The sequence below is a fragment of the Anastrepha obliqua genome, chromosome 1 (assembly GCF_027943255.1).
Source record: "Anastrepha obliqua isolate idAnaObli1 chromosome 1, idAnaObli1_1.0, whole genome shotgun sequence".
Lineage (NCBI taxonomy): Eukaryota > Metazoa > Arthropoda > Insecta > Diptera > Tephritidae > Anastrepha > Anastrepha obliqua.
Window position 1 is genome coordinate 91,940,750 of NC_072892.1, and position 13,891 is coordinate 91,954,640.

The window sequence follows — 13,891 nt, forward strand, 5'->3', positions numbered from 1 at the left end:
GGACCTTCAGTTTTGAGCCGACTTCAAATGGCAGATATTTTTTATGAGAAGCTTTTTAATGGCAGAAATAAACTCAGAGATTTGCTATTGCTTGCCGAAGGACGACGGTTATTATAAAAATTGTTCTATCATTTTGGTGTTTCATGCACGGAGATGCGAACCTACGTTGGCTCTGAATTTCGAATGGTAGTCACTGACCAACCCATTCGGCTACGGCGGTCGTCTTCTTCTTCATGATTACCTTGGTATGACTAAGATTAGCGGAAAGATGAATGCGCAGAATGTTTACTCTACTTTAAAAACAGCAGTGCGTCGACTATTCATGATATGAATGAATTTATCAAACATATCGTTTCATATAAGAGACATAGTGGCATAAAAAAAGGTTCCGCACATAGGAGTATTTGTATGGAAAAGCCGGTCATAAGTCCAAACAAAAAATATATATATGTCTAATTTCATCACAGAAACTATCTTCTTGAAGGTAGGTAGACGGTTTATCACATAACAGACAGACGCCAGAATTTTCACAGCGTTTGGTGCTGAGCATTGTTCATTGGAACCTAGTCAATGCCGTATGGAATAAAAATTCCGAATTGGCTGAAAAATGCAGATTAGATTGCAATCCAATCTATTGGGATTCTTATCAACCGATTTTAAACTGGTAAAACTGAGACTGAAACTGGTTCTGAGAAAACAGAAAGTGGAAATAGAATTGGTATCTCCCTTTTTTGGCACGACAACACAGCCGTTGACTATAACCAAATATGGAGATTTGTGACATGGAAATACTTAGACACTCATATGACATTTTCACAGGAACAACAGCGAACGTTAGGCTAGTCGCACGTGCAGCTTTACGACGGGATATTTAACGGCAGTATCAAGGAATGATTGCACGGTAAGAGATTTTCTTGAGTTGAAGTCTGTACCCTGGCTTTCAATACTTCATCCTAATAAAAAAAGTTTCTAAGGAGTACAGCACAAATCATATTGTCCGTTTAATGAACCATTCCAATAATGACATGCGACAACTCCCAACAGCAGAAAGGGCAAACTCTAGGCGGCTCAAACGACCAACCCCAACTCAGCTGATAACTAGAATAATTTAAAGCTATGCACATACCTACACTTGTAAACTCACACAAAAACTTAACCCAAATGTAATATTGATAATGATTAATGTTATAAAATCCAAGCTGCAGAAAGAATTACTTAGTGTCATACGACAGGTGTAATTAATAAAGGAGGCAAAACAAAAAAAAAACAAAAAAAAAAAAAAGGAGTATAATAAATACCAGTATCACTATTACCACCGGTGGGGGGTTTAGAGCTGATGCTAATCACATATGTCAGAAAACAAGACAGGCATTTGGGCGACTACAGCAAGTTTGGAGGCCCTCCTAAAAAATTTCAACTCCAATGTATGGCTGTGAGTCGTGGATATAAAAAAATGGAAGTTTTTATCAATAAATTACGAATAACAGGATATAGGAGATAGAGCAAAAAAAAAAAAAATATAAATGTTGAAGATAGGAGAAGGAAGTTGCGATGAATTGGCCACGTCCTACGGGCGATCATCGGCCATCGAATTGAATCAACAGGGCCGCCGTGGGCCAGGACGCCCAGCACATCTCTGGAGGAGGAAGACCGAGCTCGAAACGGCAGTCCATAATAAGAGCTGGGGAGAGATAAAATCCCTAGCTTTAGATAGAGGAATTGGGCGTATTTTTAAAATGGCCTTCTTTTCGTTGTAGGAATAATGGGAAAATATTATTATATAATATAATCGCCGTCTAGCGAAACAAAAGTTCTGATTTAATATTTCAGGATCTAAAAGCATTAGTGATTGCGTGGCTTCGCAACCATTGGACAAGTATATAGTCCAGAGAGGCCCTCCGAGTGATGCTTACTTAAGTACTAGTATCGAGTAGACAGCTATCACGGTCGTCAGCTCATAAAATGGTATATTTCATCGATGGTCTAAATCAACTGATTTGAGTTCTGCTTTTTTTAGGTTTCTACATTTGTGATTGGACAATTGGACATTGGACAATTGTAAAAGTTAGGCCATCTTGAGTAAATCTACCTCAGCACGTGTTTGCGATTTTTTACAGCTTTAAAAATAGATTTGAACTTTCAACAACGAGTTTGTATTAAATTTTGCTTTAAAAATGGATTCAGTGTTGCCAAAACCTTACAAATGTTTCAGTAATGATACTTCGAAAAAAAACAGCCGTTTATGAGTGGTATGAATGCTTCATTGCTTATGGATCTTTTCAGGTTATTGTACTACCATGCAGTTAAGGATTTGTGTTTACACCGTTTTGTTGCAAAGTTGGTCATTGGTCCTAAAGGACCTGAATTTCATGCGAAAAAGAAACCGCGTTAATAACGCCAAAGACATGATTTCTAAGGCTGAGTCTGACTAAACATTCATCAAGCACATCAATACTGAAGACGAGACGTGAGTTTATGAGTACGTGGGTCGACATCAGGGGGTTAGCGGAGAGCTCCGAATAAACCAATAGCAAAACCACTTCTTTTTAATTCAAAAAAGAAAGCGATGCGCACGGTTTTTATGGATTACAACGGTATTTTGCGCCATGAACTTTTGCCAGAAAGTCTAGAAAGTCTGTTAGGTCTAGAAGGTATATTATTTGGGCGTTTGTGACACATTTATGTGAAGCAATTCGCCAAAAAAGAAAGGATTTTTGGGAAAACGACTGGTAGATTTTGCACTCTGATAACGCACCGTCGAACAGTTTTATCATTAGCTGTGAGTTTTTACTAAGAACGAAACGAATACCCTTCAATGCTATCGAATTCACTTGGTATGGACGGCTCCCTACAATTTTCTCTGTGTGATCGAGTCAAAAATCCACTATAGGGAACTTCTTTTAACAGCCGAAAGGAAAGATCGCAGACGGCTCGGATGGCTATACCGAAAGTAGAGTTCCAGAAATGTTTCGAGAGCTGAATCAAACAATGGCATAAGAGCGTTGGAATTGATGGGGATTGCTTTGAAGGAGGTAATATCACTTTTGAGTAATGAACTTCTATTTTGAATTTTCTGAATATACGAGTATACTGGAAATTTTATATCAAGGTGGTACGAGTATGGCGATTAAATATATGAGTCCTCTTTAAACAAACGAATATCTAAAATAGGCCAATTTTTAGAAAGCTCACAAAAGCCACATAACTTAAAGTTTCAAAATTTGTATAGAATTAAAAAAAAATCGTAACATTTTTTCAAAACTTCTGATCAAGTTTTAGAAAGTTTCTGGATATACATTTCTATAGCTCATATAATTTAATAAACCAAAAGCCACATAACTTATTTCAAAATTTATGTAAAATTAAAAAAAACTTAAAATTTTCATAAAAATTTCAAGCTTTTTGATCAATAGTTTTAGAAAATTTCTGGATATGTGTACATATCTATAGCTCATAGAATTTTGGTATAATAAAATGTAAGTTCGAGGTGGCATAAGAATTGTATTGGTTTTTAGTAATCTTTTTTGCTGGCGTGTTTGCGTTAATTCGTTGAATTTTTCTTTTGAAACTTTAGGTTATATTGTATGCACTATGTTTTTATTAATGTGTACGCACTAGTAATAATAAATAATATAAAATAAAAATATATGTAATAATAACAAATAAAAACTAAGCGAGTGGAGAAAGAAATCTAGCTTGAATATGCCATCAGAAACTAATTGTTGCAGCGTTTATTAAAATAAAATGAGTTTGTACAGCACAGCCGGGTAGTGTCGGTTACTTATAAGAAAAATACTGGACACGGTCAACTTTTTTCTACAACAAGCATGAGGTAAATATACATACATACTTATTTATACTAGTCACTTTGCAAGAGAGAAGATGGTTTAATAAATGGGCTAATTGACGTTTATATGCATATAAAAAAATTAGCAACAAGGAGCGACAAAAAGTGTAAGCAAAGGCGAGGGAGAGGCAAAACAAAATATCAGAAAATCCAAAAGTTGGAAGTGACTTGCTTCTTGCACCTAAAGCAAAAATTACATAAATTTCCAGCTCATAAGAATAATAACACGGTAAGGGGACCAACTTGGCTGTGAAGGGGAATTGGCTGGCAGATAATAATGTGCCATAAAATTGTTGTTGTTGTTCTTGTTGGATATGTGTCCATGTTTTTTTCTGCAGTTTATTATGTGTCTATTGTCATTTCGGTTTTTACTACCGATGCTGCCACTGTGTTTCTTCTCTTAAGTTGCGTCTTGTTTCAACAGCCACAAGCCCAATTTGATTTTACAAAATACAAAATACCATATAATATTTACATACTTACATGCATGTGTATATGGCAAAGTGAGCCATTAAAGCCATTCTAAGGAGCCGTTATATGCTCGTTTTTATGTACAGATTGAGATACAAAACTTTATTTACATGTATGTATGTGCATGGGTCTTCACAAGTGTGTGTGTGGTCTATGTAAACGAGTCATGCCTTTGGGCGCTTTATGGCACTTTGCGGTTTGTGTATTTGGTAAGGGAATATCTCTGCACTTGTACATAAGTATGTTTAAATGGGTATTTGTAGAATTTTGATCCTGTACGAGAGAGTTGTATTGAAAATTAAACTCCTTTGTACAAAAACAGATATACAAGTATACACACATATGCATTTACGTATTTGTAAACTTATATTTTTGCCTGTTTTTAGTGACCTTATCTTTTACCCCTAATTTAATGAACTTGATAAATCTTTGTATAACATTAATATCTCTGGCTTTGAAGATGAGTTAAAGGCTAACCCCACAGCCTTTTGTAAATACATTCGGTCCAAGAAAGGAGTACTCAAATATGCCAATATGTATGAGTTTCAACCACAATCGTCCCACTGGCATATCGGAGTCAGTGACTTGATGGGCTCTCATATTGTTTTCCTTAGGGATGTAGTTAATCGTTAGTTAGTAGTAGTAGTAGTAGTAGTTAAACCGCTATTCAAATTGAACGACTTCTGAAATTACATGCCAATATGCAAACTATGTTTTAAAAATTTTTTGAAAAGGTGGTAAAAGAGAAATTATCGTCTGAAATAAAAGGAATAATTTATTCACACCAACATGGTTTCGTTTGTGTACATTCCCCAGTTTAATCTTTTCCATATCTATACATTGCTTCTAGCATGGCTACGTTCATATCGTTCCAATATACCTTCTTTTGCAGAGATTGAGAGCAGTAAATCTTACTGATTTGTGGCCACCCCACGTAGTATTCTAGGTTCTATCTTCTTTGCTCTTTTTATTAATAATATTGGTACCAGTTTTTCAGTCCAAAAGTCTACTCTTTAGATTTAGATTACGCGTTAGTCAGATAACGTTTCACTACAAAGTGCTTCAAATAATCTAACTGAGTGGAGTATAAAAAATAAACTCGCGCTCAGTATTAAGAACTGTATTCATATGAGGGGGCTGAGTCATTTCACCTAAAGGTATCATGGGTTCCTGGCCATTGTGGCATTGATGATGAACTAGCAAGACTCGACACCAAGTTGACCGATGAGTACACAGGCAATGTCATAAGCGTACCTTTACAGACTTGTAAGCTATTTATGTTTGAGAAACTTGTAAGAGCAGCAAATGAGAGATAGCGTAATGAACCCACCTGTAGAATCGCCCGGAAATTGTGACCGACACTCAATGCTAAACACACAGAATCTCTGTTAAGCCAAAATAAGCACAGTCTTAGCACACTGATTTCCATTGCAACGAGGCACTGTCTAATAGGCAGGCATGTGCAGAGGAAGCTGTCTAGATGAGGAAAAGGAAGAGACAATCTCGCACCTCCTGTGTCATTATCTTGTTCTATCTAGATCTTTAATCTATTTAATGAGTTGGAAGATCTCAGTACTGTGGAAATCAGGGATATTCTAAAATTTTTCAAAAATCGGTGTTCCCCTGACCGTTGTTAAAGGGAAACTACACAATTTCTTTCTAAAAAAAATGCAAGACAGATGGAGGTCTGTCTCATCGTGTGCTATTTCAAAAACACTATGGCCTCAATGCAATATAAACAGAACGCTTAAGGTAATGGGTATTCCCTGCCATTCAATTTCCAAACTCATTGCAGTGTTCACTGGTCACTGGGTGATCGGCACTCACGCGGAGAAGTTTGGAATTCCATACAACACCTATTGCAAAAGCTGTGGGATCCTGCAGAGAAAGAGATTTTCTCTGCAAATTACCGGCTCTGGCGGCTAGGCGCTGAGATTCCTTAGCGTGCCCTTTGGGGATGACTAAAAGAAATTCTCCAGCTTAGATCCCTTTTCTCTCCTCCACTACATCAATAGCACTGGATGGTTTTCTTCCCTAAATTTTTTCGCAGGTAGTGGTCCACATTATGGTATAAAAACGGCACGTAAGTGATACTTGTAGTGTACCTGAGGTTCTCTTGCCATCTAACCTACCTACTTACACACAGGTTTTAGGAGTGATAAAGACAATTTCTCCACGCAGCATAAAAATTGGCTAAGAGCTTGAGTGTGTCCCATGGAGCAACCCTTTCAACCTTACTTAACCTTCATACCAAAGTCTCAGAATAGTGCACCATTAAATTTTTCAACTTCGAACTTTCTACAGTTCTGGAATTATTGGATTGTGTAGTCCTATTTGATTCAGGTTTACTTTCTTTAACCATGTGAATTGCGTGATTCTAAAGCGCTATATGGAAGACCTCAAGCAGCCCTAACACCACAAAGTCACATTAGAACTCTTCAGTTCATTTGAAATTAGAGTATGAGTCAATAATGTGAAACCGTGCCATAACACCTACGATGATAGGGTGAGGAGAGTCCTACGTAGTTTCATTCATTTCGCTCTTCAACCGCGTCCTTTGAGAGACACAATCTGTCTTTTAGTGCCGGTTGCTTGCTCATTGATCTGAAACCCCTTTCGAGTAGGCGGACCATTCAGTGTTTAATGTTTACAAATTTATATGATGTTTTTAACTGTTCAATTGACTGTGCATATAAACTTCAATGCAGGTTTTTATTATATTATTTTTTTCAAGTTGCCGCATTTAAATCTAATTAACCTAATTTTGCCCATACTACTAAAGTATTGAGTTTACTAGAATCTATAGTTTTCATTATCTCGATTTTGCTAGGCCAATACCTCTTTTTGTGCCTTTGATTACAATTGAAAATGGTTATACTTACTTTGTTAAATCATCCAAATTCATTACGCTGGGATAGCATTGAAACAACATGCGATCGGACTCCGGTATGTACATCATTTGTCCCTGAAAATATTTATTAAAGTTTCAGTTAGAATAGTTGAATTAGAATGAAAATATAAACAAATTCAAAGCAAAGTGATATAGAAACAAACTTAAACATTAACATTTAGTGATACATACATACATATACGGGAAATATTAACGATATTTCAATGAAGCGAATGCGGATCGTTATTCGGAGAGTACTGTGAACCATTTATTAGTGGTATTGTTTATATAACATTTGCTTCTGGTAAAATATAAAATAAAATATCATATACTTTTACATGCATCAGCTTCCAATTTGCCGGCTGGCGTATACAATGTTTAGTTGTATGTTTTGGACCTAGCTAAATTGCTTTTAGTGAACTGTAGATACGGGTATGCATGTATTTGTGGTCAACGAAATCAATAGCATCATATGTTAGAGTGCGTAAATTCCATAGCAACACACACATTTATACGAGTACTTATGCTTATATACGCATCTATGCACATACGTACAGTGAGTCAAAAAAGGTTTGGCACGAGGAGTTTTTTTTTTAATTTGCAATGTTTTTCATATCAATTTGTTTTCGTTAAAATTGCATCAAAATATACTTCATACACCAATAAAAGCAACATGTTTGAAATTTTCAGTCTTTATATAATACTATGTATTATACATAGCTTGGGGGAAATAAATCCATTCTTTTTGTGTAAAATTTTTGCGCAAATGGTTTAAAACTCTTTTATGGTCGATTTTTAGCTGCTGGCCGATGCTACGACTCCTAACATGTCGGTCAACTTCGATCATTTCTGTGATTTTATAGACATTTCCGACATTATCTATATTTTCTTTAACATCAAAAATGCGTGAACGGAATTGAGTTACTGTAATTAACTGTTATGGTATCGGCACCATAAGCACCGTTCACAATTTCAGCGGCCTGGCTTGCATTTCTTTATCAAAGAAAAACTGAAAAATGTATCGAACTTTCTCTTTGTTGACTTCCATCGTATAACACCCTGTAACTCACAACTGAATGGAACAAACAAAATACAGCAAAATATTTTTTTAGTGTGAAATGTCACCTTGACGACGAGCATAAACTTTAAGTTGTTTGATCGATACTATCTCGTAAAGATCATTACAGCCATCTACCGAGAAAATAGTATATTTATTTTTCCCCATATTTTTATTCTTATATATTTAAAAAAACTTTTCAACAAAATATCGAATTTTTCACGCAGAATTGTTAATGCTTTTTCCGGATTCGCAGTTTAATAATAATTCATAAGTACAAATTGGCATTGGTTTTTAATATAATATTATTTTTTAATGAATTGTTTTGTTTTTTGCTTACGGTCTTACAGGACGTATTCTTCTACACACCTCTTAAATGCTTGAGGGGCGAAAAATGAAGAGACCGTTGGCAGAAACAATTATTTAAGCTCAATGATAATTTTAGCAACTTCCTCAAACTCGAATTAAATCATTTATGTAATTTCATGATGGAAAAAGATTTTCAAATTTTGGGTACTCATTTTAGGTACACATTTTGGGTACAAATTTTGAAATTCTGATTGAATTTCAGGAATTTTTTTAGTTTTTGAAAAATGACTGAATGCAACTATTTGTACTGCTTTTATTATATTAAAAGCTATATTTCCATACAAATTTAACGAAAAATACATAGCATGAATAACTTTCTAACTATTGTAAAAATTACTTGTGTCAAAACTCTTTTGACTAACTGTACCTACATATACATAGAGTCATCCAGGCAATGCATTAGGCGTAATATATCTCTATCAAGTACATTTTTGCTTTGCTATCGTATTTATTTTATATAGGTATCAACATATATTTGCTATTTTTCAGCTATATTATACATCGAGCTGTGTAATATGAGTACCATACCAAACACAGTAATGACCAGCCAACCAGCTAACCAAAGGGCAAATCAGTATTTTGGAGTTTCAAATTCATTGCGCTCATCTTTAAGCTGAAAGGCAGATAGCTGAAAGGCAGCACAATATTCAATTTCCACAGCATCGATTTGTATTCACTTGCGTAGAATGAGTGGCATTTATGGAAATGTTTGATATATGTACATAAGTAGTATACGAGGGGTATTCCAAAAATAATGTGAATTTTCAAAATTTCACAGGTTACGTACATTCGAATTTCGATTTTTTTTATGTTGTTAAACTCGTCTCAAAGATAATCTCACAGTTTTAGCAACATAGCATCTTTAACTTGTTTGTGAGAGCCATAAATAAGACAAATGTTTTGCGTGTTCGGCGATTTTCTGCTATCGAAAAAAATGGATCAAAGAAGTTGCATCAAATTTTGTGTACAAATTGGAATTAAGTGCTTAAAAACACTTGAAATATTGATAGTAGAGTAGGTGAGAGTAGCCTGAGTCAAACAAATTTTTACAAGTAGAACAAACTTTTCACAGAAGGTTGAGAAGATGTGAATAACGACTCTCTCTCTGGACGTCCTAGCACACCAACAACCGATGAAAATGTGGAGAAACTGAAGAAAGCTGTTATGGAGATTCGTCGAATCACAATTAAGGTAGTTGCTGGGGATGTTGGCATATCGGTTGGCTCATACAATATTTTCTGAAATTTTGAGCATGACGCATGTGGCAGTGAAGTTCGTGCCAAAATTGTTGAATTTTGTCGTATAAGCATCATTCAGGAATTGTTGAATGACCTCAACGATGATCCAAATTTGCTTAAAAGAATCATACCTGGGGACGAATCATGGGTATACAGTTATAACATCGAAACCAAAGCCCAATCGTCCCAATGGAAGAGTTCAGTAGAGCTAAGACCAAAAAAAGCACGCCAAGTTCGATTAAATGTCAAGGTTTTGCGCATTGTTTTCTTTGATTACCATAGCGTAGGGTATTAAGAGTTCTTACCAAAAGGTCGTACGGTAAATAAGGTGTATTACTTTGAAGTTATGCGCCGCTAGCAAGAAGCAATACGAAAAAAACGCCGGGAATTGTGGAAAAAAATGCATGGCTTTTACATTACGATAATCCACCTGCTCACTCATTTTAGCTTGTGAGAGATTAATTGGCCAAAAAACAACAGCGTTGTTATGCCTGAGCCACCATATTCACCAGATTTGGCCCACTGCGACTTTTTCTTGTTCCCACGAAAGGACGGAGTTTTGCGACGATTGGGAAGATAAAAAAGCTGAGAGACTCAAAGACATACCAAAAAGTGCATATCAGAACTGCTTCGCGGATTTGAAAAAACTCTGGTACACGTGTATTATATATGAGGAGAACTATTTTGAGGGAGATAAATTCTTATTATTTTAACACACCTCGTATAAGTATTAGCAATTTCAATTTCAGGAAAGAACTTGTAGGTTATCATTTTGCACGAAAATGGAAGCAACAAAACTGAAGCTATTGTAAATAAGTCTTAATTTTTTATAAAGCTAAATTTGTGCTTTTATTCTTTTTTGAAAGCAAAATGAGTGCCTGTTTTTTATTCACTTTTTGGGGTCTTTAACCATAAGGTGTATAAAAAATAGTTCTAAATCCTTTCATGACTAAGAAGGTCTTATTTAGCATAGTTACTAGGTGTGCCACTAAGTTCATGAGATTGACACATGTATGTAGTTGCTGCTAGACACTCATTGATAATCTTTTTCCTGTTGATATTGGTAGTGGACTCCAGGACCGAATGGCATGCCCAATAGAGCCTGTTAAGCGTCAAGACATATTTTTGCAGATATTCCAAGCATGTATTAACGACTTATAATACTTTCCGAAAGAGGTGGAACATGCAAACCCTTGTGCTTTAAGCGAAACAAATGCCTGGTGAAACCATGGGAAATATACTTGAGAGAATTATCTGGGACTAGCCATCATCTTTCGCAGAAAATAAAGGTATTTTCTCGACATACCAGTTCGGATTGAGGAAATCCCGCTCAACAGTGGATGCTATCAAATGGGTGGTGGAATTATCAACAGCAGCCATTGAGGGCAAGAGATCATGTGGGAGTAAAAAGTAATACTAGAGTCCCTCATAAAATTAGAGGCGCCTAGATATACTATCATGATAATTAGGAGCTATTTCACGGACCGTAAAATGAGGTTTCGAACCGACAAAGGCATTGAGGAGTACAATGTAACAGCAGGGTCATTGTAACACAGTTTTAGGCCATCTACTATGGAACTTTATGTATGAAGGTGTTCTAGAACTGGGCATGCCTCCTAGAACCAAATACATCGGATTCGCGGACGATATTGCAGTGGCAAAACACATCCAAGATATTCAGAGGATCGCCAACGAATCAGTAGGTAGGATCAAGACTTTCTTGACGTCCATGAACCCGGTATTAGCTGATCACAAAAGTTATGGGGTTCTAATATGCAGCAAAAAGGCAGTGAAATTTATGAAGAAAAATATTGGGACTGTAACAATCAATTAAAATCGGATACTATGTACGTAGGGATGATGGTTAATAGCCATTTGAACTTTAAAAACACCTACAATACGCATTGAAGCAGGCATCGAAGGTGGGGTCTTTTCTGACACGAATAATACCCAACAACAGTCCCCCTAGCCATAGCAAAATAGTACTATGTAGTAGTATGGGTATTAACTACTATATATATATATACCGCTTACATCCGCTTTGAAAACCAAGTCGGGGGAAAGGTTATTAATTTTCCTTATTTCCTCCAACTGTTTTATAAATGGCACCAAACTATTTGCATTGCTTTACCGCGCATTTTAATAAAATACGTATTTTGAATCGTTTTTTGAATTTAGTCATTCAACTATATATATATATATAATTGGCGCGTACACCCTTTTTGGGTGTTTGGCCGAGCTCCTCCTTCCATTTGTGGTGTGCGTCTTGATGTTGTTCTACAAATGGAGGGACCTACAGTTTCAAGCCGAACGGCAGATATTTTTATGAGGAGCTTTTTCATGGCAGAAATACACCCGGAGGTTTGCCATTACCTGCCGAGGTGCGACCGCTATTAGAAAAATGTTTTTCTTAATGTTGGTGTTTCACCGAGACTCGAACCAACGTTCTCTCTGTAAGTCCCGAATGGTAAGCACGCACCAACCCATTCGGCTACGGCGGACACCGTCATTCAACTATCACTGCAAAAAAGGTTGCCCTTTTAAAATATGGAATGAAATTTTTTCGCCATTGCCTTTAGAACGACATCAAGAAGTAGAATATGGTTTCGTCGATGTGTTATAAATCGCTCGTAGATGGTCAGCTTCATTCTAGGAAATTCATTTTCTTTTAGAGACTTACTTGTATGTACTGATTTCGGTGCGTTTCTTCAATGTATTCCTCTACAAACTTTACTTTACTCAAACTTTACTTTTTGCCATATTTCGCGGGTACGGCCTCAACTGAAGGTCTCTTGTTGGAATTATTAGTTTAGTTTCTAATGATAACGGTTTTCGATTTGTTATTGCACTCTCTTAATCACATGAAATGGAGCCGACTGCGGTTTATGTTAAAACATGTATGCATGTAGGTAGGCGGCCGCCGTAGCATAATGGTGCGTGACTACTATTTAGAAGAGCACAGGTTCGAATTTCCGCGCATGCAATACTAAATGATAGAAAGTTTTTGTAATAGCGGACGCCCCTCAGTAGGCAATGCCAAGCCTCTGAGTGTATTTCTGCCATGAAAAAGCTGCTCAGTTATATACTGGATATATATATAAATCATATCATACATATATATATATATATAAAGGGTTTTCCAATAACAGGTGTTATCTATCGCTATCGAGAGATGAATAGCGATTTTTTATGGCCGCAATTGGATGATTTTGATCTGGACGTTTATTTCCAACAAGAAGGCACTATGTGCCCCACAAGCAACGAAACCATAGATCTTTTACGGGAAAAGTTTCCGGACCGTGTTATCTCTCGAAGAGGTGATCAGAATCGGCCACCGAGATCTTGTGATTTAACACCTTGTGATTTTTTTCTTTGGGGTCAAGGCCTCAAAGATGGAATTCATGAGGCTATCGAGGACATAGGGCAGTCACTTTGCAATTCGGTTATGGAAAATTTCATGAAAAGGATATTGTTCTGTAAGCGTGGCCCTGGTGGTCATTTGCTTGATGTTATATTCCACTATTAACGGCATACCTTCCTCTTTATAATGAAATAAACATCCGATCATTTATATTAAGAAATAGCATTTTTCTTTGAATATCAAAATAACACCTATTATTGGAAAACCCTTATATATATAACGGGTGATCAATCATGAGGTGCTTTTTTCAATAGTTAAAAAAAAAAAACAAAAATGTAAATTATGTTCAAAACCTTTATTTATCATTTGAAAGGACATTCTTTGACATTTACTTTTTGAATATGACTTCATTCAAATGTTGGCCGCAACTACGCTTAAGGTGGTCCATTCTGAAGGTCCAATTTTCAATCACTCGTTCGAGCATTTCGACTGGTATGTCGTGAATAACACGCGTAATGTTGGCTTCCAGAGCTTCAATCGTAGCTGGTTTATCAGCATAGACCTTGGACTTCACGAATCCCCAAAGAAAAAAGTCCAAAGGTGTGATATCACAAGATCTTGGTGGCCAACTCACAGGTCCTAAACGTGAAATCAGCTG

The 13,891-nt window shown here is 36.3% G+C and overlaps 1 protein-coding gene across 5 annotated transcripts in view; it reads right to left on the reverse strand.

Annotated features, from left to right (window-relative positions):
* Positions 1–13,891, reverse strand: part of LOC129251489 (guanylate cyclase soluble subunit beta-1) — a 227,492-nt gene that overhangs the window by 194,691 nt on the left and 18,910 nt on the right. For all 5 annotated transcript variants that reach the window (XM_054890827.1, XM_054890839.1, XM_054890826.1 and 2 more), the window contains exon 8: positions 7,201–7,283. In XM_054890827.1, coding sequence (XP_054746802.1) covers positions 7,201–7,283 — 83 coding nt within the window. The remainder of the gene's footprint in view (positions 1–7,200; positions 7,284–13,891) is intronic.